At 38.3% G+C, this 27,533-nt stretch overlaps 1 protein-coding gene across 5 annotated transcripts in view; it reads right to left on the bottom strand.

Annotated features, from left to right (window-relative positions):
* LOC139479117 (semaphorin-2A-like) overlaps positions 1-27,533 on the bottom strand; it is a 322,677-nt gene that overhangs the window by 82,661 nt on the left and 212,483 nt on the right. For all 5 annotated transcript variants that reach the window (XM_071261903.1, XM_071261895.1, XM_071261886.1 and 2 more), the window contains one exon: positions 19,713-21,024. In XM_071261903.1, the coding sequence (XP_071118004.1) occupies positions 19,713-19,818 (106 nt within the window). In that variant the 5' untranslated portion in view covers positions 19,819-21,024. The remainder of the gene's footprint in view (positions 1-19,712; positions 21,025-27,533) is intronic.

Raw genomic sequence — 27,533 nt, 5'->3', positions numbered from 1 at the left:
TGTATTGGATATACAGCAAAACTCAAGGGCATATAACCCTGTGACAAAATCTTTTGAACTATTTTTCAAAATTTTGATAAAACCAACAAAAAAAAGCACACTTAAATTGAAATTTCAACAAAAACAAAAACAGGCAGTAATCTGCTAACTTACTGCTGATGTTGAAAAGTACTTTGGAGGGGTGAGCTTCGGTAGCCTGGACTCAATTTCATAAAGTGATATTGCAGCTCTGCGACTGTTATATAGAGCTGTAGACAGTCATAGAGCTGTGTTAGCTTTGTGCAGCATCCTGGCTGATGAAGGTTGAAAATGAAACCTGAAAATCTGGATTGATGCTCATAATGTTGATGACAGGTTTGCTTGCTCCAGATCAAAACAAATTAGTCTGACAAGATATTGAAGATTACAGCGAGTGAGTGAATGTGGATTTATGCTGTGTTTAGCAACATACCAGCTACATAGTGGCAGTCTGAACACAATCCAGGCTGAGCCAGACAAACCAGTATGATCAAAGATACACATCATTGGGTTCAGTGACAATAGGCCACACTGGAACCACCAGTAGTCAGCTCTTTCTACGAAGGTCCTGTGGGCCTATCCTGGAATACCCTGGGGTCACCCCTGCGATCAAATGTCCTTCACACCTGCAGACAACTGGTCATGTGTCCAGTGTCCCCAAACACATGTTCCACACAGCATAACACAGCCACAAATGTGGAGTTTCTATCCAAAACAAGGCTGTCAACATTGGACAATGTGTTCCTCCCAACAGGAAATGAACAGGGGATGTTCCCTGTTCAGGGCCCATGTTGAACATGGTGAAGGACAGCATGGCTGCCTGTATGACGCAGAGATGACAGACACACTGTCCAGTCAAAGTGCTATACCTGACAACTGGTTAATCTTAATCAAAAGCAAAAACTGGCAACTGTCATGTCCGATGACTATCTTGTCATGTCAATAGACTTTTTATTCATTGGTTTGAAAAAATTCCAATCATCAGTGTTGAGCGTATATTCTAAGAGTTCACAAGGGTAACAATGCAATGAACTTAAGAAATGAACCATGAACTATCCTGGAAAACAGTTTCATTCGTTTCGTTTTGACAAATGATTTTCATATTGCAAAGTGTTATGATTCCGAAGTTAAAATGCATACGTATTGTCAAATGACTGCAGGTGCAGCGTTATACTTTCAACGTGCATGTTTCCATTTTGACCACAGCGGAAGAACCACTCATCTGGCTAAGAGCCAGTACTTGATAATAATTGAAAACAATATCCACATAAAGACGTCACTACTAACACACTTTCCATGTGAAGGCATGCACGCTAACTGCATGTGGACACAAACTGGTGTATAGTTTCCTAATTAATCTGGGTCTAGACACCAGCTGTTACCCTTCATCACAGACTCACAGCATCATCGATAAGCTTCTCCATCATAACCCATACCAATAACTGTATGATCACAACAGTATGTTAAATCATTAAGATTACTTAAAAAATCATTTGAAAACACTTTATAAATGTAAAATCCTCATTTCTGGAATGATAATAAATTTTACATCTTTAATCTTATTTTTAAAGAATATGAAAATCAATGGTTGCACATGAGCAAGAAACATGCTCAAAGTTGCTCAATACCAAGTAAAATTGTCGTCTGGGTACAACATATTTCTTTTATCATTTATTGACTGATCATTTCAGCTGATGCAGACGAAATATTGGCAAAAACATCTATTCATTTCTCAATCTTCGAGATGATGTTTGTTCGATGCGACTGATCGCGGATTACGCTGCGCCTTATTGGATGCTTCAACATATTTCTTGTAATCTGTGTGACTTTGGGATAAATGGTATTACAGGCCTACAGGAACTCTTACTTGAAGCGGATCAATCAATGCTTCACATTAAGTCTTATACCAAGAAAGCCATGTAATTCTTTTGATCAGCCAATCATCTTATAGGTTTATTGTTAGAGGGTCTATTAGTTAAGGTCACCAGAAGCAGTACTAGTGGACAATATGGACAATATAGACAATATGAACATAGAGGACATTATGGACATTCCTTACAAAACTTGGTATGTATGATGGAGTAAGTAACACAAAGGCTTAATTGATACTGCATCTAAATATAATTCTTAATGGAAATGAAATTATACAAAACATGACATTAAGTGTTATTAATTTGAATGCAAGATGGTAATTTTAGTTTGGTTATGATATGCATGCAGTTATTAGAAGAATTTGCCTTTACATCCTGCAACGTTCATAATTATATTAATATTTTGTTTTGATTTTTTTTATAAATAGCAACATATAGTTTGAAAATTATTCATTGGCAAGATGAAATTAGTTGGATAAATTGTAGAGAAATATTGAATAATATTTAGCAGTGAGAGTTGGGTTTAACATCACTTTGAGGATGATTTCAATTACATCATGGCTTTGGATAATAGATGATGGCAACCAATGGATGGCATAGAGTTAAAGGTGGTAACAGTACAATAACCCAACATAGATGGTTGCAACTTTAGCAGTGATATAACCTAGAGTCTGTGGAGGCAACTGTGCCGTTGCAGAATGCCCTCAATGGCATCAGAGGAATAGCACTAATCAAATTGTATACTTAACATCAGCAGCAGGACAGGCATTACATGAAGTCAGAAAGCAAGCATTAAACATGACCTCGTGCTGCGGCAATTACAGGATGATAGAATGAAACAACATGTTCCCAATAGTGACGTCTAACTGTATAGACAGTGAACAAGGAGTCATGATGACTGAAATAGGTCAAAACTGAGACAACCTCAGGAGTCCGTGACAGAACCAGAAAATACTGGTTTCAACAGACAAAAAGTCGCTTAGAAAGCTGTTTGCAAGATATATACAAGTGAACACAACTATTTTCAAATTTGGAGCAGAGCTGGGAAAGTGGTCCAAGATCCAGACGTGCATATGGCAAGAGGTACCGATGGTAGAGTAGCAAGAAGCTGACAAATATTTGCCTTCTTTCTCTTACATCAAACCTCACATTACACTCGCAGAGTAATCTGAATGTGTAGAAAAGGGATGATCTACTTATCAAAAAATCTATCTGCTGATCCATCATGGCAAGAGCCTTTTGACGGCTCCCAAAGTTTCTCCAGCAAGCAAACACCAGACTGCTCCAACCAAAACCAACCAACAGAATACTTCAGAGCGAGAAAAAAGTCAATCCATTAAGATTTGCAAGTGGTTGTATTCATGGCCATTAACAGCATCTTTCAGATGACAGATTATCAAAGTTTGGCTATACTTCTGATAATGCAGTTCAGAGTCATGATGTATGTGATTCTTTTAAAAAAAAACTGCCTTGGGCTTGTATTTGTCAGGGTTTCAACATCAATAATTTTGGATCTAGCAAGTGCTTGATTTAACATGACCACTTCACACAACCATAGAAGTTTCTAACGTCTTAACCATTTTTTCTTTGAATTTAAGTGTTAAAAACCAGAAACAGTTCGGTAACAGTTTGTAATCCTTTTCTGATTGTCGTAATGGCAGATGTTTTCTTCAAGCTTGATCACCAACTTTTTAGAATGGAATATTTGATTTGAAATATGCTTTCAACAATCGGATCTTTTGCAAAAAAATTGTTTTATACATCAATCAATCTGCAACAGTTCATACAAAATAAAATCAATCCAAACTATCCCATGCTGTATGAAAGAAGCTGATTCTATTAGCAATTCACATCATAATTGGCGGGAAGAATGGAATGTTTTGCAGGGAATGGCTCCCTGAGGGATTTCCAATCTGGTTTGATTTCCACTCCTACTTTTGATGCCTTTAGAGGGATTTCCTAACTGAGAAGATTGTCTTAAGTTTCAAATTCAAAGACTAATTATACACAAGCCTTGATCAACCTAACAGTATAGAACTTCAAGTCTTCCTTAAGTGCCCAGAAGGATTAGTTCCAATGGGAGGAGAGGAAGCTGGTGTATTTTGAGACTCCCTCTTGGAATGACGAAAAGAGATGCAAACGTTGCAACATTGTCCACGAGCGCTACCTACCTTTGGCTGCTAATACCGGCTTGTTTTAACTAACTATAAACCACCACTATCCTTGGAGTGGTTGTTTGATCTTTTTTTGATCAAACAGCGAAGGAATGGAGGTTTTTCATCATATGATATCTCCCAGTAGGCACTTCTTCAGCTGATATTTTCAAAGGCTGTTGACAAAGTCACTGAAAATAGCCTCTTGAAACGGCTTGCTCACAAACAAGAGCTAGTCAACAATTAATTACATCTAACTTCTGTTGTCAATACTTCGATCAGTGACATCAGGGTTTTGGTTTTTATCCCCACCTTCATCCATTTATGTCTGTGTTAGTTTTTTGATCAAATTCGCATCAAAAAAGGAAACTGTTACTTGAATCTTTTATACTCAAATCAAGAGTCTAAATTACTATCTAATACTCTTAATGACAACTTCAATCAGAACAGCTTACATAAATACATGTTGATAAAACTTTAAACATTAAATAGTTTTCATTTTGGTATTATGCTCAGATGAAAAAAACCTTCAGTTCTTTCATAAAAGAGGCAGCTTACAAAAGCTCTGAATACAAGTAGCTATAACAATTGAATGTTCTTGAGGAATGATTAAGCATATGATTTCTGTGAAAAAACACAAAATACCAAATGTAACTGTAAATATTTCTCAGTCCTCACCTAGTGAATAGACAGAGCAGACAAGATGGTGAAATGGAGTTTACTGTTGCGTTATTGCACTTATATAGTGACGGGCAAAAGTGAGTTAGTGAAAGGCGGGAGAGTGAGTGAGCGTGTGTTTATGTCACTTAAAACAATATTCAAGCAGGGCACATCACAAACTGGCTTCTCACATAATACCATTGCACCTCTTGGCTACCCCACTGTCATACTGAGACGAGAAGGCAGGCAACAGATACTACTCATCAGAACAAGAAGATTATCTGACACTTCCAGAAGCTCACCATGCCTATCAGTGGTGACTGCATGCATGAAGCAGTGTGCCAGTATGTTCCTGGGGAGAATGACAGGGCTTAGAGTCCAGACCGGAGAGAAGCTGATACCTGGGCAGAAACATGGAGGATCCAATCACCGGACCAAGACGCAGGCTTCTGTAACAGATCGCTTAACACACATCCACTGGCCAGCAGCCAACACTCTTTAGTCTGGGACTGAATCATTTAATTCTAATGTCCACATTGAACAGGTTAGTTGAATAAGAGTGGCCCAACATTCTCCCACCAAATTTAAGATTAAGGACTTTGGCATTGTGTTTTTAGGTTCACACTCCATTTTGTCCAGTGAGATGAAAGTGTTGTCATAATCGACCAGATGTCATGATACCGTAGTCACCCATTGACTAGATGTCTTAATACTGTAGTCACCATTGACTAGATGTCATAATACTGTAGTCACCATTGACTAGATGTCATAATACTGTAGTCACCATTGACTAAATGTCATAATACTGTAGTCACCATTGACTAAATGTCATAATACTGCAGTCACCCATTGACTAAATGTCATAATACTGTAGTCACCATTGACCATATGATCTCAAACTGTTGTCATCACTAACCATTGACTATATATGTTATCAAACAATTATCAACACTGGCTATGGGTTTTAATCAGTGTTGCCATCACTGACTTTTGGTTGTATTTCTGTTGCCATCACTGACTGATGGTTAACTTACAGTTGCCACCCTGATATGTCTTAAAAGTCTTTTGCAACAACTTATTTGCAACATGCTATTAATAAACTCCCAAAATGTGACTGATCATTCATATGTAAATAAATTTACATCCCATAGGATACAGAAACTTGTTAAACTTTGATGGCAGGTTTTGGCATGTTAATGGGAAAGCCCTCCAAGGCTTATGCAATGATTGAAACGGATATTTGGAATATTTACAACTCAGACTTGTGATAAGATTTAAGATAACATCCTGTATTTTATCTGGGCAAATTAAACCAGTCCCTTTACATGTAAAAAGGGGCAACAACAGCTGACCCTTGCATGCGGCAGGTTCTTCCGGATGCGTGGCAGGACAAGATTTACTGGCAAGCATTTGGAAAAAATATTTGTTTTGTGATAATTGTTACATTTTGCACAGCTGTTTCAAGATTAATATTTTTTCAGTGAGTAAATGTGATTGGGGACACGAAGATTGCGCTTCACAAATAGAACCCATGATCCAGAATCAAACCTGTGCCCTAAAACAAATTAACCCCGGGTATCCGGGTAGCGAGAATAAAACAATCTAATGGTTTGAGCACACATACATAAAACATTTGTTATTTTTTTCAGAACAAATTTGTTCCCATTCTTCTGAAAGTTGCTACCTACCAAGTTTGATTCATAAGGTTCATCTTTTACAGGAAAAGAGTTTATGATAAGTTTTTTGTGTGACAGATGTTACGAGGCAATTACCATAAAATCTGAATATGTTATTAAAAAATAATATATAATAATCTGGGAACATGCAGACAGCTGCACCAACTGAAGATCTCTGAACAGATGACAAAGGAAGACCCAGATGTTACAGGAAGAGCATTTTAGTGAGTGAGTGAGTATGGTTTAATGCCGCTTTTAGCAATATTGATAGCAATATCACGACGGGGGACACCAGAAATGGCCTTCACACATTGTACCCATGTTGTGAATCAAACTCGGGTCTTCGGCGTGACGAGCAAACGCTTTAACCACAAGGCTACCCGACCGCCCCTTGAGCATTTTAGATTTGTTTTACTGATGAATCATTTTCTACTTTACATGTTAAATCAATTTTTGTTCATAAATGTAATTGTTTTAACATATTTATTTGTTTACTTTAAAAAAGTGTCAACTACAAAAAGAAGAAGTTAGAACAAGTCTGAGTCTCAGTGAAGCTATACTTATTTCTTAACCCTAAACTCAATATTCTTTATGGTTATATCTGTACATTATTAATTTCTTTCTGGTTTTAAATTTCAATAATAACTGAATCATTCATTCATGCCTCTCTCATATGTTCAATTGCAGGTGTTGGTTTAGCCTAGTGGTCAAAGTGTCTTCCTGCCACACCAAAGGCCCGGGTTTGATGCCCCACACATTGAGTCTGTAAGCCCCTTCCCTGCTGTCTATTGATGTGAATCATGCACGGCTAAAAGAGGCAAAAAACATCACAAATTCACATGGTCTACAAAATTGGTCAAGAAAATACATCAAACAAGAAATAAACCTTGTGTGGCCTTAATGCCTTGCAGTGCAAAATCAACAACTTCATTCTGCTGTGTGACATCAGATACCAATTTGATGTTCCCGTTTTACACAAGCAGAACCATTTTATCTAACATGCCTGCTGAATAAAAGACACGAAAAAACCTAAATTTATGTGGTGTCAAATGTAGATATTAATTTATTTCATACATTAGTACATCGCAGATATATCTGCTTTACACACTCAAAAATTATTTCCCTCTGAATGATAAATAATAGATTAATGTGTTTATACAAGTAAAACTTGTTTTTCGCAATACAAGTAGGATTGCAACACGGATTGAGCTGTGTTATGTATGGAATGCACTGACTTATGCCATTACAGATTTCCTTGCTTGCTTTTGCAACAAATTAATCAGGAGCAGAATGCTCTCATCGCCAGTGAACATGGCACACCTGCAAATACAGCCCAACCAACCTGGGATGAACCAACCATATTGTACCATCTTGAACATTGCGGAACAGGTTAACATTATGTCGAAAAATACTGCGTACAGTTTGCACCAGACGAAGCCAAGCAAACCTTGATTGATGTCAGCTAATTTGTGACATGTTTTGAAGTTAGTAGAGCTGTAGAGAGTCAATCTGTAGATATCAACTTGGGCTGAACAAAACAGGTGGTCAGGTTAGCTGTCATAGTTTGGGTTTTGGTGTACGGATAGTTTGTTCTGTGGCGGTTGGTTTAAAGTAAATTTTTGCAGCATTGTTTATTTCATAAAACGCACTTGTTACTCCTAAATATGCCGACATCAGAAAGACTACAAAAGAATGATAACATTCATCATTTTTCTTACACAAGCAAGAATTTAAACATTTAAACAGCTGATGAAAAATACATTTGCACAAGTTCTATGCCAGCGTCCTTATGATTCCCTGATTCTGTGCATGTTCAGCTGTGTGTAAATGGAAACAGAAATTCAACTCCTAGTGAGGTGCCACAAAAAAACCACATTATCTGTAAAATCTATACACAGTTTTAAATAGAAGTGGGTGTATTATACCAGTGCCAACAACATGATTCTCACTGGATCAACAAATGTCGCAGGCTTGGTATTATCTGGGTGTGTTTGACCACAAGTGAGATTTTCCTAGTCGTTTCCTGTGACAAATTGTCATATTAGGCACGATGACAAACATCTGCAATAGAAATTGTCAAATTGTGTCGCTAATGGGTGGCAAACAAATTCAAGTGTATGATTTATGTATCTATTAGCAGTAATTGATCCATTACAGAAATTTTATTTGTGAATATGTTCCAAACCTAACAATTGCTTGTGTGAAGAGTAAATAAGTAGGTTGGGTTTAATGATGCTTTGAACATTATCATAGTTAAATATAAGATAACTATGCGATAAATTGCAAAGAACAATGAAGAATAAAGTGTGGTCTATGCTTGTACATTTTATCATCATCCTTAAAGTGGCTGTACATAATGTTGATATCTCATAAGAAATAAACGACTCATGGTCATTGGTCATCATACAATAAAACACTGCAGGGAGAATAAACAACTCGGGTGTGCTCCCCTCAAAGTTTATTCTCCCTGCTGTGTTTTCTTGTACGACTTCCACTCTTGGTTTATTTCTTAAATAATGGCATGTCAGCCTAACTTGGGAAGAAAGCCAGAATTGATGCAGGTCCAAGGCATTTACCACTGGTGATACCCATGGGTAACAACCCTAGAGACATAATCAGGATGACCTTGGCTTCAAACCCAGGTTTCTAGCACACAGCAAATTTGACAACTGGGCCACCCATTTAACTTAAAACTGACTGACCTTAGAGTTTCAGCTGAAAGTGGAGGAAAGCCCAAAGTGAACCAGCCAGGGACCCGTTCCACAAAGCGATCTTAGCACTAAGTCTGTCGTAAGTCATTGTTAAAGAATGGGAGTTACGATCGACTTAGCGCTAAGATCGCTTTGTGGAACGGGGCCCAGGTCATGAACATTTACCATTTTGGTATAATTCAATAGCACTGGCATGACAGACCAAGTATCATAATTGATCAAATAATCCATTTGGAAATCATCAGCAAATCCTGGCACATTTAAGGGATGCAACTCTGCACAGAGAATTGCAGCACCTAAATGCCCCAAGACACCTATGCCAACTTGACATAATGATCCATTCATTTAGACAAGCATAGGTTGCTAGGCACCTGTTCTAACCTGGAGTCCCACAGGTTCAATAACTATTGAACACCCTGGATGTATGAGTATTTATTTCACCAGTAAGAACAAATGGGTAAGAGCAGGTTATAATGTAAATACAATAAATGATGTTCAATTATTAGCAAGAGCAGAAAGTTTAAGTCTTGAAACTAAATCTGGTTTTATCTTAGTTTACCATGGTATAACAATATCACTTAATTAAGGTAATCTCACACGATGTTCAGGAGGCCCATATCTTGACGTGAAATACAAATAGTTTACAGGAAAGCAGTGCTGCTTGTTGTGTCTGCGGAAGCAACTCGGAAGCCTGTTGTCTCTAAGGTACAAAGATGAACTGCCCCATCAGAGAGCGGTAATGGAACACAAGGCCTATCTAACATCAACTTACAACCTTTGCCCAAACTACACGTGTTAAATGTACACCGACTGATGATAGTTTACGTGGCTTGTGCTACACGCCCACTGAGAATACAGCCAGCCGTATATCTACAAGGTCTTACAATGGTTGCTGAGATGAGTCCGTAGATCCAAAATGACTACCATGTGATTGCAAGAACATTGGCTGCAGACAGTCTTGGAGGGTAACCAAGTGTGATGACCTTTCAAGAAAAGAATTCTTATTTCAGCTTGATTTCTTTTTTTATATGTTCACCCTCCTTCCTTGAAGAGTTTCTTCATTTCTGATGAAACATATCTCAATCTTGGGACGTCTTTTAATACATAATGGAAAAATAATGGTTCAGCTGGCATATTCTATCTGGCCAACAATTCCATGGGTTGGTATGGAGATCTTGCATATCTGAAATCTTCTACCACCTTGGGGAAATTGCCTTTAGTGATTCCATACCACTGGATGGGTTTTTGACACAGCTTCGGACAATGATACTCCTCAGACCGGCCCTAATTTGGTTAAGATGTCCACGGAGATGTCTATATACCCTGAGATAATTCACCTCATATGAAAATAAGACAAAACATGCTGACATTTTAATACAGGTCACAGCAAGACACTTTGACCTTTGTAATGAAAGGTTTATCAGGACAAACATCTGTGATATTGCTCTTTTGATATCTTGTCGTGGTTCCCAGTCTTACCAGACCACATGGTCAGTGGTCACGAGTCAAGTAATTGATGTAGATAACGGTGATTTGGCCATTGAGTGTCTTCAATTGTCAGTCCAGACAACTACTTGTTGAGGTCAAGCATCAAAACCAGACCTCACCTAAGCTTGTGAGGATTTTCGACCTCTCAAGCCTGTCACATGCACACATGGACTGTCAAAGTTAATAAAGTAAATAATTACAGTTTAGCGTGTTCTTGTGGCAAGTAGAGAAATATAGAGCTTAAATCATAACAGAGAACAGAACATTCAGAAAATGCTTTAGCCCAGAGTAAAAAGACACACAACTTGAGCTGAATTGATGTAAATCGATGTAAATAAACCGATTAGTAATTTCAATTGCATGACTTAGCTGATGTTTCATATGCGTGACATAACAACTTCATTAAAACTACATGTGAAAGAAGTCCGATCTTGTTTTTGCCATAAGTCAATATTTCATGATTAGGGAAAGCAAAGGAAACCACTAATTGGCTATAACAAAATTTAATCTGATGGTAATAAATTACAATTTCAAATTAATTAGAGTTTTAATACAAAGCTGTTTAACACTTGACAGTCAGAATCCCTGGTGAGTGGGCATGTCCCTGTTAGCGTGTATTAATGAAGACACCAGATTATACTGTCACACATGTGCCGACCATAATGAATTTATGGAGCTTTCCAAATACAACATAATCAGCTTACCAGTAGCATTTCCATCTTCTAATCATCAGAAGTTCCTTAAAGGATTCTTCACGATTTAAAAAATATTCATGTTTGCCTCAATTCCACAGGTAGGAATGAGTATGAAAGAAAGATGCTTTGAAAAAGTAATGTCAATTCAAGCACCTTCAAAAATGTAAACCTTCAAAATTACATTTTATTTTCTGCCTCAGATTCAATATAATATTATTTTTTATGAGAATTTTATGATGTCAGAATTGATCGTGCATTGATCTTTATTATGAATATAATGAATGTGCTCTATATTTCAATATACTGGAGGATTAAATGTTCACCGTAGGTGTTCTCTGATCGAATGTCATTCGTTGATATTCCTTTTCAGGTGACCAAACACTGATTGTTTATACATCTTGCTGAGATCTTGCAGTAAGTATATTACAATCACTTATTGGCCCTTAACTCTTCTTTACAAATCTATCCGAAGGTAAAGTGATTGTAATTTTGGCAACAAAGTTTGGTAACAAAATATGCTATTTTCAGAAAAACTATTACAGATTTGGAAAGGGTCATCATGAACATGAATGAACAGTAATTACTGTAGAAAATCATCCGCGAGAATGCAACTGTTACTCCGTCAATATAATTATGTCCCTTGAGTGAGCTCTTGCTCAACTTAAGTAAAGAAAACACCTGATTAATCCTCCATTTATCCTACAACAAAGTACCCGCTCAATCTTGTGGCTTTATTGACCTTATAGACAGCCCACATTTTCTTTCCTCGGTCACCAGACTACCTACAACAATACAATTAAACTTGCTTCACGATTTTACTTTGACATCTAACTGGAGGCGATTAATTTTCTGCTTGGAGATAACCATTTCTAAACAACAGTTTCCAGTTTGTCACAAAAAGTAATCGTGGCAAGGCCTTCCCCAAATAACTGCCAAATTACTACAGCTGAAGCATGGTTAGGACTCTTGCCCAAAGGTATTTTCAGTCAAAACATGCAAGGGATGGAACCCTCCTTTAGTGATTTCGTGTCTTCCCCAAGAAGATATTGACAGAATGTACTTAACGTTAACCATTTACGAACCAGTATTACATTTGGTGTTTGTTTGGAAAAGAACCTATCACTCCAAACTACAAAGTCTGTCCACTGGCGCTATAATGGTAGGCCTTCAAGAAGGATGGGATTTTGTGAAGATTTAACTTTCAGGATACTAAGCCTGGATTACTTTGAAGGAAAATGCAGGAATCTGAGCTGGTCTTTGTCCTTTCTGCAGGTCTAGGCTAAATATTGATGCATTCACTCAAAGACCATGTTCTCCTTGGTCCCAGGCTGTCTATATGGGAAGAGGCAGTGCCATCGCAAAACAACACGCAGCGTTTCACCAACACTCCAGCACATTCATGACTAATCTCAAAGAAATCGGATATCAGCCGACATTAACTGTAATATCTTCCTTCTACTCATTACAAGTTCTAACATTCACCAACATGGCTGCCATTAAATGTTAAATTCCAGGGAAAACAAACCCTTCTATGTAACCTTTAATGTCTACTTAAGAGAAAATCATCAAATAAATGGATCTTTTTTTTCAGGAAATGGCAATTTTATTTCAAAAAGGCATTTCATTTCTTTGTTGATAATATTCTAGAAAAATGATATCACTTGTAGCACTTGTTCATATTGATATTAATACAAAACCTGTTAACCTGATTTTCAAGTTGTATATTTCTAGCAATAGATATATATAATATATCTATATCATTGTTATCTACCTCAATTATACTATTGACATTACTGTAATGCTTCTATATGTGTTAAGATTTTCAATTGGTTTGCAAGTTATCATTTCACATATTCTCTGGTGGAGATGAGTGAGTGAATGTTGTTTTATGCTACAGTCAACAATAATCCAGCCATACCAGCAATCAATGATTGATAGCATGAATTATGGCGCCAATCAGCTAAGTCACAAACTGGGATCTCCCTGCCTGTCACAATCCACTCTCAGAAACAGGTATGGAGAACTGGAGAAGCGCATTCTAGCCTAGTCCTGCACCATGACCCCTGGAATATGTTTATTTTATGAAAAAAAAATAATCTAGAAACGCATACAAAAACAAGTCTAGCCAGCTCTAGCTAGCTCTATTCCACACTTTGAAATCAGCATAGGGATTTTTTATATATTTTTAGAGTCAAGAAGGATAGTGTGTTATATAAGATTTCAAAGACTAAATGTTAGTCTAATTCTACCCCTGAAACACTACAGAGTTCTCCAATGGAAAGATAACTATTTGCTAATGTCCCTGACAAAGAAGTATATTCTTTCCAATAATCCCCAGTGTCCACTGCAGTACCTCCAGCAAGGTCATTGAGGCCCAAGTGACCAGGGTTTTAATCAACTGACCAGAAGAACATAATCACTTCCTGCACCCTAGGGCTAGGAATGTCAACAGACAGCTCCTTCACAAGTAAGGTTACCCAACAGATGATTAAACTGTAAACATGCCAGATAACCCTATCTCCACGACTGCTATTTACAAGTGATGTTATGCCATAGGCCATTGCAAGAGATGTTGGCTAATTAGCTGATTAGTTAATACAGTTGAAATGTCCAGGACGTGCTATTGTTTGTCTCCTGGAGAAAGCTGACATCTGTGGCATAACAGAAAACCTGTCATAAGCTAAACTAATTTATTCAGTAAACAGTTTGTGTCGGAATCGGGTCAGCACAAAATAATTATAGAATTTCATCTTCTAACAGATTCCCATGAGATCCATGTCGTGTTGAACGATGATTGCAAAAACATAAAAACAAAGGGTCGACAGGTCAATTGATCAACTTCTAAAAGCCTTGTTCTTTGACAAAGTAGTGTCTGCAAGCAGCTATTTGAAAAAAACATGTTTGGAAAAGATCAATAATTAACTTTATTCTTGTGTCAGAAACACTTATATTTAGCATGTATGATAAGAATCACGTTTTCCGTGGACCTTTACTTACACTATAAGTATTTATGAACAAGACACAATAACAGCGGGTATGTGGTTGTACATGTCTATGTATAACTAAATCTGATTGTAAGCTTATCTCAAGTATTGAAGGACTAAAAGCCATGACTTTGAAACTCAATAAAAAACAGCAATATATTATAACCTCCAAGTCGGGACAAACTGTATTCAAGAAAAGCTATTTCCCTATAAAGTCGTCTTGAATTATACAAAGAAAACACAACAATCACAGATCATCAAATGAAGACGTTGTAATTTGAAACTCCACGCTTTTGTGTCGTGATCTAAGCTGTGACTGATATCCATTGCATCCGATCTCAGGCCATCTAAGGCTCTGTATTCTGTTCTTTAGTCTTGAACCATGACACAGGTGGACACTCATGAATACAAAAGATGTGTAAAGATCTAACGTCAGCTCATCACGAAATAGAAAAAACCTTGGGTATGTGAGTGAAGTGAACTTTTTCTCCTATTCACATTTATGTGACCCCTTACACAATAACACAGGCATATAATGCTTGCTTTAAGAGCCTGATAATCACTACGCAGTGAATGAAGCCAAAAAATGGAAATGAAGAAATGATCGAAGCTCTCAGACGACATGGCTCATTTGTGAATAAAAATCACAAATTATTCTTGCAGCTAAAGCTGAACTGGAGCATGATTTACAAGCAATGAGCAGGATTCTGACACAAATTTCAAATAAGCGGAATCTATTGGATAAGGCAGAATTATGCTGTCCACGAGCACGCAAAATTGGTTTAGCGACTTGGTCAGGTCCGTAGAACCTGGCCCTGTAAACACTTCAGCTTTTCATTTAGTTCATCTGTGGGGCAAAGAGGATGTCTCTGACCAGCATCGATTATTGGGGAGTAAGAATAATTTGATTTTGCATAAGCTTGTAATGCCAGTCGTATATTTTGATAGTGGGTAGTGATCCCAGGCCGCCATGGTAACAACTAAGATGATATGATTTATCCACAATTTTCAACAGGTTTTACGTGTGCATGCTGTTGCATCAGTGACTATCAATCATCTCGTCTCATTGGTCGCGTTTTTATACCCTTCTTCCTTTACAGTCACCTACATCTTCTGATGAGCAGTCGCCATGAAAGACGGCTCAAGCATTATCTCGTGCAGGATAGAGACCTTTATTAATATCAATATCACCCTTCATAGCCTTTATCCCACTTTGCAATGCCCTATCTCAAATGAGGATCTGTGTTCATGTGATGAATTCTCATGATCTGGGAACTGCTGCTTGTGGAGATTCTTGGTTGAAATAACGTACACACATAGAAACCGACATAAAACAGGTACATTAAATACTCCTGAGCTCATCATAAATGTGAAAATAATTTTACCGTATTCTATGGAATGGTCTTTCTGTGAGTAATACACATATAAATCATAATGCCTGAAAACAATTTTGGGAATATGACTAAAATAAAACTCAACCAATCTGTGTTATAGAAATCATTTAACCAAAGCTTAAAAATAATAATTCTGATGATCCAAGAGAGTTAATAAAAAAAGAATGTTTAAGTTTTTCATCTTCTCTGACGCTAAAATTGATAAATTCTGTATCAAACTAATCACCAATATGCACAGTCTTCTAAAAATTGGTACTATTCTCCGCTGTAGCCAATCAGGCAAGGTCTAGACGTAATTAGTACCATGTGTGAACCTCAAACATTGTCTTTGTGTAATTAGTGTGTTGAATTACTGCTAGATTGGGTCTTGAACGGAATTAATCAAATATGCCATGGCTGCCAATTGGCACGAGCCAAGTCCTCCTTTAAGAAACATTCCCCCTCCAGTTCCTCATCCTGTTTCATCCCTTGAGGTCACATGCATAGGATACCTTGACAAAGAGGGGAAAATGACCTCTTCAGCAATAGGAGGGTAGATTGCAATTTACTTTCACATAAACATAAAGGCTGACAATGGATCTAAGTAAGTGTGTTGACATACTGCAATCTGTATATCAGCAAATAGACCTATTAGCCTCTCACAAGAGTGCCCAGGTGGTTAACCAGTCTTATGTAAGGCCAACAAAACAAGCGGGAATCATTAACCTGAACAAATGCTGTTGACATTGTCAGGATTGGAAAGGAGATGGAAAAGCAAGACCAATCACACAGGAAACCCATATCAAAAGAAAGGCAGATGATGACTAAATATCTCAAGAAGCGAGGCAATTATGCCAAGAGGGATTCTTAGTCTGTATGAACACATATTTTGTTGGATGAATTACATGAAAGTGATTACTTAACACACACGTCCAAATCTGCCCACATCTACGTACTCAGGGGCCGTACTTGATGATTTAGCTAGTGTAGTCTTAAACACTTCACAGCTCTTGAAACCGGATGTAAAATTCTTTTATTCCTAAAATCTTCAAGAGATCTTGCATGAGCTAGATCAGTTGATTAGATGGAGGAAATATGGCTGGATAGAAACAAAACTCAAATTATAGGAAGTGGACGAAAATAGACAGGCAGGAGAAAGGATTGATGTATTCTAATGTACTACAGGAAACTGGTGAATGACAAATATATTGACAAAAGGTTAAATGATTCGGTGCCAGCTATATTTAGAGTGCTAAATTTGGAGTAGTAGGTTTGTCTGGGCAAGAAACAAGAAATATGTTAAGTACATCTCACTCGTGTCTCCAAGGAAGGAAAACTTCGCAGGCCCACTACTGATACTTCTTTGATTAGTGGAATTGTTTCCCACCTTTGAAAGTTTTGCTGGAGACATATCAAGACTACAAACTGGTTAGATGGTTAGGCTTTTTGAGTATATTAGTTTGGTAATATGAATAAACCTGATCCAGAAGCCTATGAAACTTAACATACAAAATTATTGAAATTATGAAGTGTGAATTCTGTAATGGATTTAAGGAAAAGAGCCTGCCTCCATCTCTAAAACAGATATAAATCAGTCAGGAAACCTTACCTATGGCTGTACCCCACACCAAACCATCTGTTGCCACCCTTTTCACCCACACTACATGAACTGAAGTCTCTCTCTACTCCAGAACCATAAAGAACCTAGCAGAAATAAAGGTCTTCAGCTACCCATGCTTTTTATAAGAGGCAATAAACAGGTTTGGGTGGTCAGGCCCAGGTTTGTTGACATGGTTGATGCATGCTCATGATATCAATCACTGGATTGTCTTGTTCAGACTTGATTATATACAGACTGCTGTCATATAAACAACAAACGAACAAACAAAAGTAACTACCCCCACACTACACGAGCAAGAGTCAGCCTCTATCCCACACTACACCAACTGTAGTCAGCCTCTATCCCCACACTACACCAACTGTAGTCAGCCTATACCACACACTACACCAACTGTAGTCAGCCTCATTCCCACACGACACCAACTGTAGTCAGCCTCTACCCCACACTACACCAACTGTAGTCAGCCTCTATCCCACACTACACCAACTGTAGTCAGCCTATACCCCACACTACACCAACTGTAGTCAGCCTCTATCCCACACTACACCAACTGTAGTCAGCCTCTACCACACACTACACCAACTGTAGTCAGCCTCTACCACACACTACACCAACTGTAGTCAGCCTCTATCCCACACTACACCAACTGTAGTCAGCCTCTACCACACACTACACCAACTGTAGTCAGCCTCTACCCCACACTACACCAACTGTAGTCATCCTCTATCCCACACTACACCAACTGTAGTCAGCCTCTATCCCACACCACACCAACTGTAGTCAGCCTCTACCCCACACTACACCAACTGTAGTCATGTACCCACACCACACCAACTGTTACAACACAAGCTAACCCACCAGTGCAGCATTATCTAACATCTAGGTGCTATCTGCTATCAGTAGGCAGGGAAGACTCCCGCTCCAACCATAAATAAACCGCCTGGGAATATATCTAAACAGGGGTGTTGATACTCTATACAAATTGCTACAAAAAATAATCTTATTAACGGGTATGGAAATTGAGGGTATCTCCTACAGCTGGTGTTTAGGAGGAATGATATGGAGGAATTTGCTCTTCCCACAATAATGCTGAGTAATGAGTTTATAAATTCTTGATGGGCTTATATTTCCGGATTACAAAAAACTGGTGAATAATTCATCATTCTGGTTCATGGGTGCTTTATCGTCATTACATACTGAGTTTACTGCACTGACGGTAATATAAACATCACGACTGCGCAACAATGTACAATGTAGTCCGTTTTGACAGTGGGACAAGCAATAAACACCATCGGATGCAGGTGGCAGAACAAACTATTACAAAGCGATGAATTCCTGAAAAGATATTCACAACTTCTATTCTTGCATTCTTTTGTTCAAACAATAATTATTACAGTAAATCATGTAACAATTTAAGAGCATGTTTTACAGATAATGGAACCAAATGTCTGTCACCAATCAGAATTAAATTATCTTTTTTTCGGATGAATATGTTAAGAATTCTAATTTTCTATTCACCCACTAACATGATAAGAGCTGGGAGTGTCAGTTTTTCTCCACTAATTCAGTCAATTGTAAAACAAGCACACCTCATTCTTAATCCATGACTTTCACATTCCACAGGAATTGGTAAAAAACATGCTACGCAAACTATCTCCATTGAAATTATTCACATGGAGTAGACCATTGATATCTCATGATTTCACAAACAAATTACCTCACTGGAATAAAAGTCACACACGTTACAGACGTCAAACTACAATAGATTCTCTTCCTAATACATTCTTCATTTCAATGAAGCTAATCATATAGGGACTGCATCAGATGGTTCCCATTAATATTTCATATTACTGATGGAATTTACTCAATAGGAAGATGCCCATGCATCACAATTGGACAATATTGCACCGAGACACTGCAAACTAATATGCAGGAAGAAATGACAACCCCAATTCATTCATGATTTGTCGGCATATAAACATGGGATGTTTCTTTTCCAATCGTTGATTCTATTGAAATTAATGTTTTTTAATCATGACTTATTGAGCAATGTTGCTTATAACCAAATTTGACGAGGCTATGAATGAGGAGCACTACGGCCACATCACAAAGAACCTTGCCACCGAGAAAACATTCTGTAACGAAATCTACCACATTAAATAATCTCATTAGATATAATTGTGATGATTTTACATCATGCTGTAGTTACATTTATCAATATCTTTTTTTCTTCATCATACTGGACAGCAATTACAGACAAATAACATAACTTTAAATGCAGTAATCCACAATCTTTTGTGAAAATGATGTTAGTATTTGTGAATATGAATACATATAGCTGACGAATGTACAGTGAAGTGTGAGTGTCTCGTACTATGAAATAGGTGTGAGTGTCTCATACAGTGAAATAGGTGTGAGTGTCTCGTACAGTGAAAAAGGTGTGAGTGTCTGCACTAACTCACCTTGTGCTACAAACTGGGCTCCAGAATCGCAGCCTTCAAGTTCCGATGATCCAACTGCGGCAGTTATTCCACACAGCAACAAACACAAAGTCCCAAGGAAAGCCATGTTCAGATGATGGAGTTGTGGATATGAAAACGTATGTGTCTCCTGCTTGGCCCTTATAATGACGAAACAGTCTCAAACACAGTGTGCCAGTGTGTGTTCCAGTACCGATAGGAAGTCACACGCAGAAGTGGGGAATGACTTTAATAAAGTTGTTACTACATCTAAATTAACTCATTTATTCCCTGCTAGGATGGGTAGAGTTTCGTCTCTGAGCTGTTACTGTGCCTGAAAATCCTTCAAAGAACGAGCTTCACTTTAAAACTCTTTCTCCATTGATTTCAGCATTGGATCTTGATGACAAGTTCTGTGAGACGTATCTCTGATAATGTTATAAAGTCTACTTGTGCTGTGAACACACTGACCACAGTAATAATGACACACCAAAAAATAATCCCAACACGCGAGGTCTTTTCTCAAGCAATATGTAGTAAGCCCGGTGTTCCTGCTGTTGTAAAACCACACAGAAGCGACTGATCAGTTGCCGATATCAGTGAAATGTAAGACCAAAATCCAGCTTTCACTTCACACAGCAAGTCATAAATTAGATTTCCTCTAGTGGTAGGATGCCTGTTAATATTTCACGTGTATGCCGGCGAGTCCATGTCACTAGAGTCTGACCTGTATATGTGAGGGGAGGTCTATGACTGATGACTGGAGCTGTCAATCACACACCAGTCGTGTGGCTACTGCCCAGGGCTTGTGTTGGCTCCGCGACTGCACCAGGGGCATCTGCTACCTTGTGGTCCAATTAGCACTGGGAGAATGGGTAGGGGAGCGTTCGCTAGCCTCAAGGCAATGTTCCTCCTTGTTGTTTTGCTATACTGCTGATTACTTGCTTGGTACACTGGATGGTCTGTAAAAAACATACAATTTCTGAATGGCAGTAACAGCTTTCAAACTCACAGTAATATCCAGGTTTGATTTTTTAATCTTGATATTTCCTCAAGCAGTGGCTTCAAAGTTGTCTGCCTATTAATCGTTCATCACAAGATGGGGATTCTCTGTTGTAGACGTCTGGAGGAATGGAGCTCCAGTTCTTGAATGATCACAGGAACTGAGGTGAAGATTGCACGTCTTCCGTTAGAGAGGGATCTGCCACAGTACAACAATGTACAAACTCACAGACAGCAGATGGCTTATGCATGCCACAGTTTTTTCAGCATTTCTTTAGTTTCATGCAGAGCTAGGCCTTCTGTGAACCGGTACCTGTGGAAAATAAGCAGACATACATGTAGAAGGTGAATGACAGGCGATGTATGTGTCACATAGGATCTACATCAAAGACGCAGTATATCATCGTGTAGCAATTACAGTTTGGGCAATTGTGGGGCTTAGTTCACTGACTGTGACTGAGGTGTTCTTCAATGGTAAACTCACGCAAGCATAATTTCTCATAAACACACATCAGTATGAAAGGGTCCCATGTCCCATTAGGTCTTATATCCAACATGGTCAAAATGAAAGGCAGGTGTTTTTTTTATGTGTTCATCATTTGAATGAAGGCACAATTACTTTAACAAATTGGCTGGAAAAGTGCAGCGAGTATGACTGGGAGCAACGTTTAAGATTACAGGGTAGAAAAATGAAGTTATTGTGACTGGTGGCAGGAATATACCTCACTGACCCTAAGGGCTCATAAACCTCATTCAAGTAGAACCTCAGACTGTTTGTGATGGTCTATCGGGTGATAATGAGGTTACCTCGGGCCACTGCTCGAGCCAGATGGGGGAAGGGACAAGGTAAGGGGAGACAAGCAGTGCTCCCTTGTGGCAGACGTGTTTCCACCCGAGACTGTGCATCTCGCAGGAGGTCTTACTGGTGATCAAAAGATAGAAGAAGTCGACCTGGGCCGGTGGTTCATCACTTGCAAGAGGGAGGGTGTGAGCGAACAAATGCTGATGCTGTAGATGGTAATATTACACCAATCAACACAGACTGCACTGTAATCTGGCAAGATTGTTGTCTGTAATGCTGCTTTGAACAGTACTTCAGTCACACCATGGCAAGTCAGCTCGTAGTTGTCTGCCCTATGTGAGTGACCACCGGTAGAAGTGTGGTGCTGACAAACCAAGGATCATAATCATGGAGAATCTGGGACTCAAACCCATGATCAGCAGATCCTGTCACACCCAATGGACATAAGTCAGTACTTTCTCAGATCACTGGGACGGTCATGCACTAGCTCCCATGTGGTCATCCACATTCAAAATACTTTCCATAGCCAGCCATTGTGGCCACCTGATCCCCAAGTTGCACATCATGAAAGACATAAGGCATGAAAAACTTGTCTTCATGAATAATCCCCCCACCCAGGTGTAACACAGTGATGTATTCTGTGTCCATGCACACAGACAGATACAGACAGTGGGTAATACAAAAACAAGGAATGTGTACCGATATGTTATATTCAGTGAGTTAATTCTAAAGCAGCTTGTAGCCATATTTCCCAAAGTATGACAGCAAGGGACAATGGGATGGGTGTTACACCCTGTACCCATGTAGGGAATCAAATCCAGCTCTCTCTTTTCTTTAATAACAAACACTTTAACCACTGGACTTCCCCTCTGCCCTCCAATGGTTGATAGCCAGTGGGTACGCACTGATTGGGTAAGGAGCTGGCCAAGAAGAAGGGTCTAGCTGTTGGTCAGGGAAGTGTTTCCTGGATATGAAGACAATGATTTTACTCAGTAGCCCAGAGGGTAGTGCTCTTGCTGATCACAAAGGACTGGTGTTCGAATCCCACAATGGTACAAACTGCCCAATCCCAGTGTCAAGACATCTATACCCAGAAGCCTAGTCTGTCTTACAGATCCTGATACAAATATATATCAAATATAGCCCATGCAAGTCTATAATGTTTGGCAAGTCTAGATTACTGCAGTATCTGAAAATGAAGAGAGTCACTGGGCTCCCTTTTATTATATTTTTATTAAGATAACTGAACAACTGTTTTTTCCTGTACGATATGTTCATTTCAGAGAGTAGATGTTAGTCTACCAGTAGCCCTGTTCCGGCTCAGCTGTTGTGTCAGGCAGCAGATGAGAGGGTAGGCTACTTGACGGGGCAGGGATACAGAACTTGCAGCACCATCTGTTGTGTAAACAGTTTGTGCAGCTTACATTGAATGACTGATAGATATATTCCCAAACAACTACCTCACAAACATATGGTTGAAACAGCTATCAACCATCGACAAACTAATAACCATTTACCTTTGAAGAAGAGGGTATAATTTCTAATCAAGTTAACACATTTCTGTGAGTTTCGTGGGAATCTCGGTGATATTTGGGGCCGTTTGTAAGTGGGAAATGACATAAAGTGTTTTTAGCATAATCTTGAATCACAGACATATGCACATGGGTAGATTCAAAACTCACGCCCAAGCCTATACTGCACTTGGCTGAGTATTGTTTTACGCCGCTTTTAGTAATATTCCGGCAATATCATGCTGGGCACACACAGGCCGCGGATTGACTCAACAGGTACTGCTCAACTCTTACTTCAGTCCTAACATTGAGCCACATACTTCAAACCCTTGTTAATCTGGACAGTACTTGTCAGCATCTGAATTATCAAGGTTCTGGATTAACAACACACTGGTGCAATGAACTAATGAACATCAAACATACAGAAACGTTCCCAACAAAGTCATCAGGAATACTAGGGTCCAGACTTAGAAGGTTTGCTAAAATGATTTTCAGTGATCCAATCATATAATTTGCCTTTATGCCTAATGGAATCTATATTGTTGGAGAATCGAGTCTGGTTACTCTGGTGTTGATGTTTTATATATATATAACCACATTGGATTCTTTAACCAGATAGTCCAAAATATATTTCTGTTTTGACACGCAACACTCTGATGAGTTTCTTCTAAACCCCTCGTCACAAGCCGCTGACCTGGCAGATCCAATGTTTCAAGGTACACCAATGTATCAGGACTCATCTGTTAGAGTCAACACTGCAGCACAGCACAGCAAATGTCAAATGTGATTACACCCAGTGATACCTCAACTAAGAGAAACAAGTTCATAATCCATGATCATGCACATCAACAATCTAGTTTAGAATTTCTAATTTATGGCATATTTCTGTGTTTTAGCTCATTTACCGCACCCTGCTACAGGTATGGCCAGGTAGACCCAGTCAAGACGAAGACATTTTGCCTGATGACTTGTCAAGCATCGGGAGGTCGCAAGCGCTAAATTACTTCGAGCATGCGAAATACTAATCTAATGTTGCTTTAGTAATTTGCCTTTTCATCATGGTCCATTGTTCCTATTAAAATCTTGATTAAAGGTGAAAAAGGTAAAGGTATTGCTAGGTACAAGGATTAACTCTTCACTTCCAGGTGTTAATTAATCAATGCTCCAGTTCGGGGGTTAATGAGCTTTACCGGTGTATTGTTTTTACAAGCAATTGTTCCTGGTTATGTTGTTTTTTTGCTGCAAGACTTAATGGGCTGTGTCTGACAAAAGGTTAACTCAGTATATATAAAAAATATACATTAGCATTGGAGGGTTAATTATCAGAGGGAAAGTTGTTCAGGTAGTCATTTCAAGGATTAACATTTTAGAAATGTTGTAGTTAGGGTGGTAATGTGTGAGCAGACGGCGAAAGGATAAAAACTCAATTTGATTCGGATGAATAATTTTATTATACACCATAATATCTATGACTTTTTGACATGATATAGACATATCACACATTCCAGGGATATATCATGGCATTAAATATTCGTCTGTGGCAAATGATGGACAAAATTCAGGTTATCATAAATTTTCTCTTCATATTTTATAGATTTAGGTATGTGACTTGGATTATCATTATTATCTGGATACATTCTTGGAATACTCTGGACATTAAAATTTGAGAATTAACCTTACAAATATTCCGATTTTAAGACAGAATGTTTTTTACATTTTTTCAAGTACATTGTATAACAACAAGGATAAATCCCTAAATTCAGGGGCAAATTCGATTCAGTAACCATGTATCGGAATTGACACTTCCACTCCTACTCCATCAACCAATGGTTTGTCTGGTTGGGAGTCTTATTTGCAGGCTGCCATCTTACAGCCAAAGTAATGCTCGCTTAGTCTCGTATTAACTAAACACCTAATGAGAAGAAAATAACTGAAGGTATTCACTGTCTAGGATTAGGTTGAAGGTTATTTTAAGAAACACATAAGCACTAATGGGAAAGCAAAAGAAATTTTCATTACATGGGTTGGAAATTGGAACAACTTCATTTACTTGAACAAAGAGAAATGAGTAAGTGAATATGGTTTTAGGCCGCTTTTAGCAATATTCAAGCAGTAGGAAGCTGGGGAACTCCAGAAATGAGTGAAATGAAAACGAGTAAGTGTAAAGAGTTGTATGAATGAGTGACTATTGTTTTATGCCATTTTCAGCAATATTCCGGGCCATATTTTGGCAGGGGACTCTAACACAAGGCAATCCAACCCAGTCAATCAGCATGGCAGAAACATGGGTATAATGGTAAACTAGATCTGCCAGTTCACATTGGAAATCAGATCTTATTTGTCAGTGACCAAATAAGCCAGTGATGGATTTGACATGTTTGAAGCTGGTTTTACCTATATTCCACACATATGATGGGACACCAAGAATTAGCTTCATGTATCCTACGCATGTGGCGAATCGAACCAGGGTCTGGAATGTGATGAGCTAGCACTCTAACCACAAGGCTACCCTACAAGTCACCAAATAAACCAACAGCACACATTCCAAAAGTGTTTCTCCCATCAAACACTTAACTCCTATGCTATGATATACATCTCACAAACTTCCACCTTAAAAAAAGCATCAATCACAAGAAAAAGGGATATCATCTCTTTTCCTCCAACTGTCTCCAGCTAGCCATTACAAACAAGTAGACATAACTTGTAAGATAAGTTCGCAGATACACCAAGCTAAAGCACACACGTTTACAAGCCTATTACAGGGATATATAGTAAACAGGCCTCTTCATTAGGATGAACTGGTACAATGGAGGCCCTCTTCCATTGGATCAACCTCGCTGTACTTGAACAGGAACATCATTGAACAACTGCAAAGTAACAAACACACTGCCCCAAACTAATGTTCCCTCAAGTTCCAAGATTAACGACAGGTAAGATCTTTCTTTACATGCTTATCAGACGGCTGATAAAAAGCAACAAGACACCAATAAAATTTCTAAAACGTAAACTTCTGTCTGGTCTTTCTGAGATCTTAAGGCTAAGGGACTGGTTGGACTGTTGGTTAAGTTGGTTTTAACATTTGTCAGGAAGATAGTTTTGGGTCATAAAGAAAGGTGAATGATTGTGCCACATTTCTTCCCAGATACCGAGGTGATGTATTGCAGCAATGGGTCATATTTTTAGCTTTAAATACCTTTATACATATGCTGAACAGCTGGGGAAGGAATAACCACCACCACATAGTATTTTGGGTTTATCTCACACTGACAAAATACTTAATTATTGACAATTTATTACGATAATTAACCTCAATTACATATCTTAGCACATATGAATGAATGTAAATTCCATAGGATGATCTTGTTTTTTTGTATTTAGTAGCACTGTAGATATGGGATGTTATGTTGCTATAATTGCATGGATCATTCAGTGACATCTTAACAGTAAGGAGTCCAGTTTCTCACACATTACTTTAGATTTGAATTCTGATAAAACATGGCTGAATAAAAACATGAAATGATTGTCCATTTAACAGACAAGACAAGTCATCGTGAAGCATTCATCGTGAAGCTTTCATCGTGAAGTGTTCATCGTGAAGTGTTCATCGGTCATGGGGAGGCTGCTGTTGGGAGGTGTAGGGTTACATCAAACTGACACTGTGCTCAGATCTCTACAACAATGTGTCTTTGTTGCATTGATAAAAGGTTACCTGAGACATTTCAACGGAACCGTCAGATGTGCCTGCAGGATTTCATGTGAGCTAACTGGTCCTGATACCATTGGCAAAGGTGCCGAAATAAATTGCACTCCTAGTTACGAAGATTATGGGAGGTAGGAATTATACACGCTAAGTTTTAATTGATATTAAATATTTAATATTGCCCTCATTTGAAGCAACTCGTGTGCAACATTGATTATATTTTAATTAACTTCTACCAGCACATCATATTGTGTCCTTGATTATTACAACACAATAAAAATCTTTTAATGGACATTATTAATCCATTGCTGACAATGTTCAGCCGCAGGCTTGGTTTGTCATTACGTTTGTCTTTAGAAATCTGATCACATCCATGTCTTTGGAACAAGTTCTTTTCACAAAAGCATTTCCCATTTTACAGAAATGTTGAAACAAGAGCAATTTGGGACTTTAGGACTATGCAAATATATGCATTGTTAAAAAATATCATAATTTGCCAGAAATAAGCATTATGAATATTTTGTTAAAAAAATATTTCATTCAAAAAGATGTGTGTCTCAGATAAACAAAATATCTTTTTTCCAGCATTACTGTTAAATAAGGGCCTCACAATAATTTATCCTTAAACGGAGAACACAAAGTAAGTGAGTGAGTGAGTGAGTGAGTGAGTGAGTATGGTTTTATGCTGCTCTTAGGAATTTTCCAGCAATATGTAGCAAGGGACACAAGAAATGGGCTTCACACATTGTACCATGTGGAAAATTGAACTCGAGTCTTTGGCGTCACGAGTGAACACTTTAACCACAAGA

This window comes from Haliotis cracherodii, unplaced genomic scaffold (genome assembly GCF_022045235.1).
Source record: "Haliotis cracherodii isolate W230 unplaced genomic scaffold, xgHalCrac1.p SCAF_1, whole genome shotgun sequence".
NCBI classification, from domain to species: domain Eukaryota; kingdom Metazoa; phylum Mollusca; class Gastropoda; order Lepetellida; family Haliotidae; genus Haliotis; species Haliotis cracherodii.
Note: the sequence above shows the minus strand (reverse complement) of the source record. Positions and strands in the feature narration are given on the sequence as shown.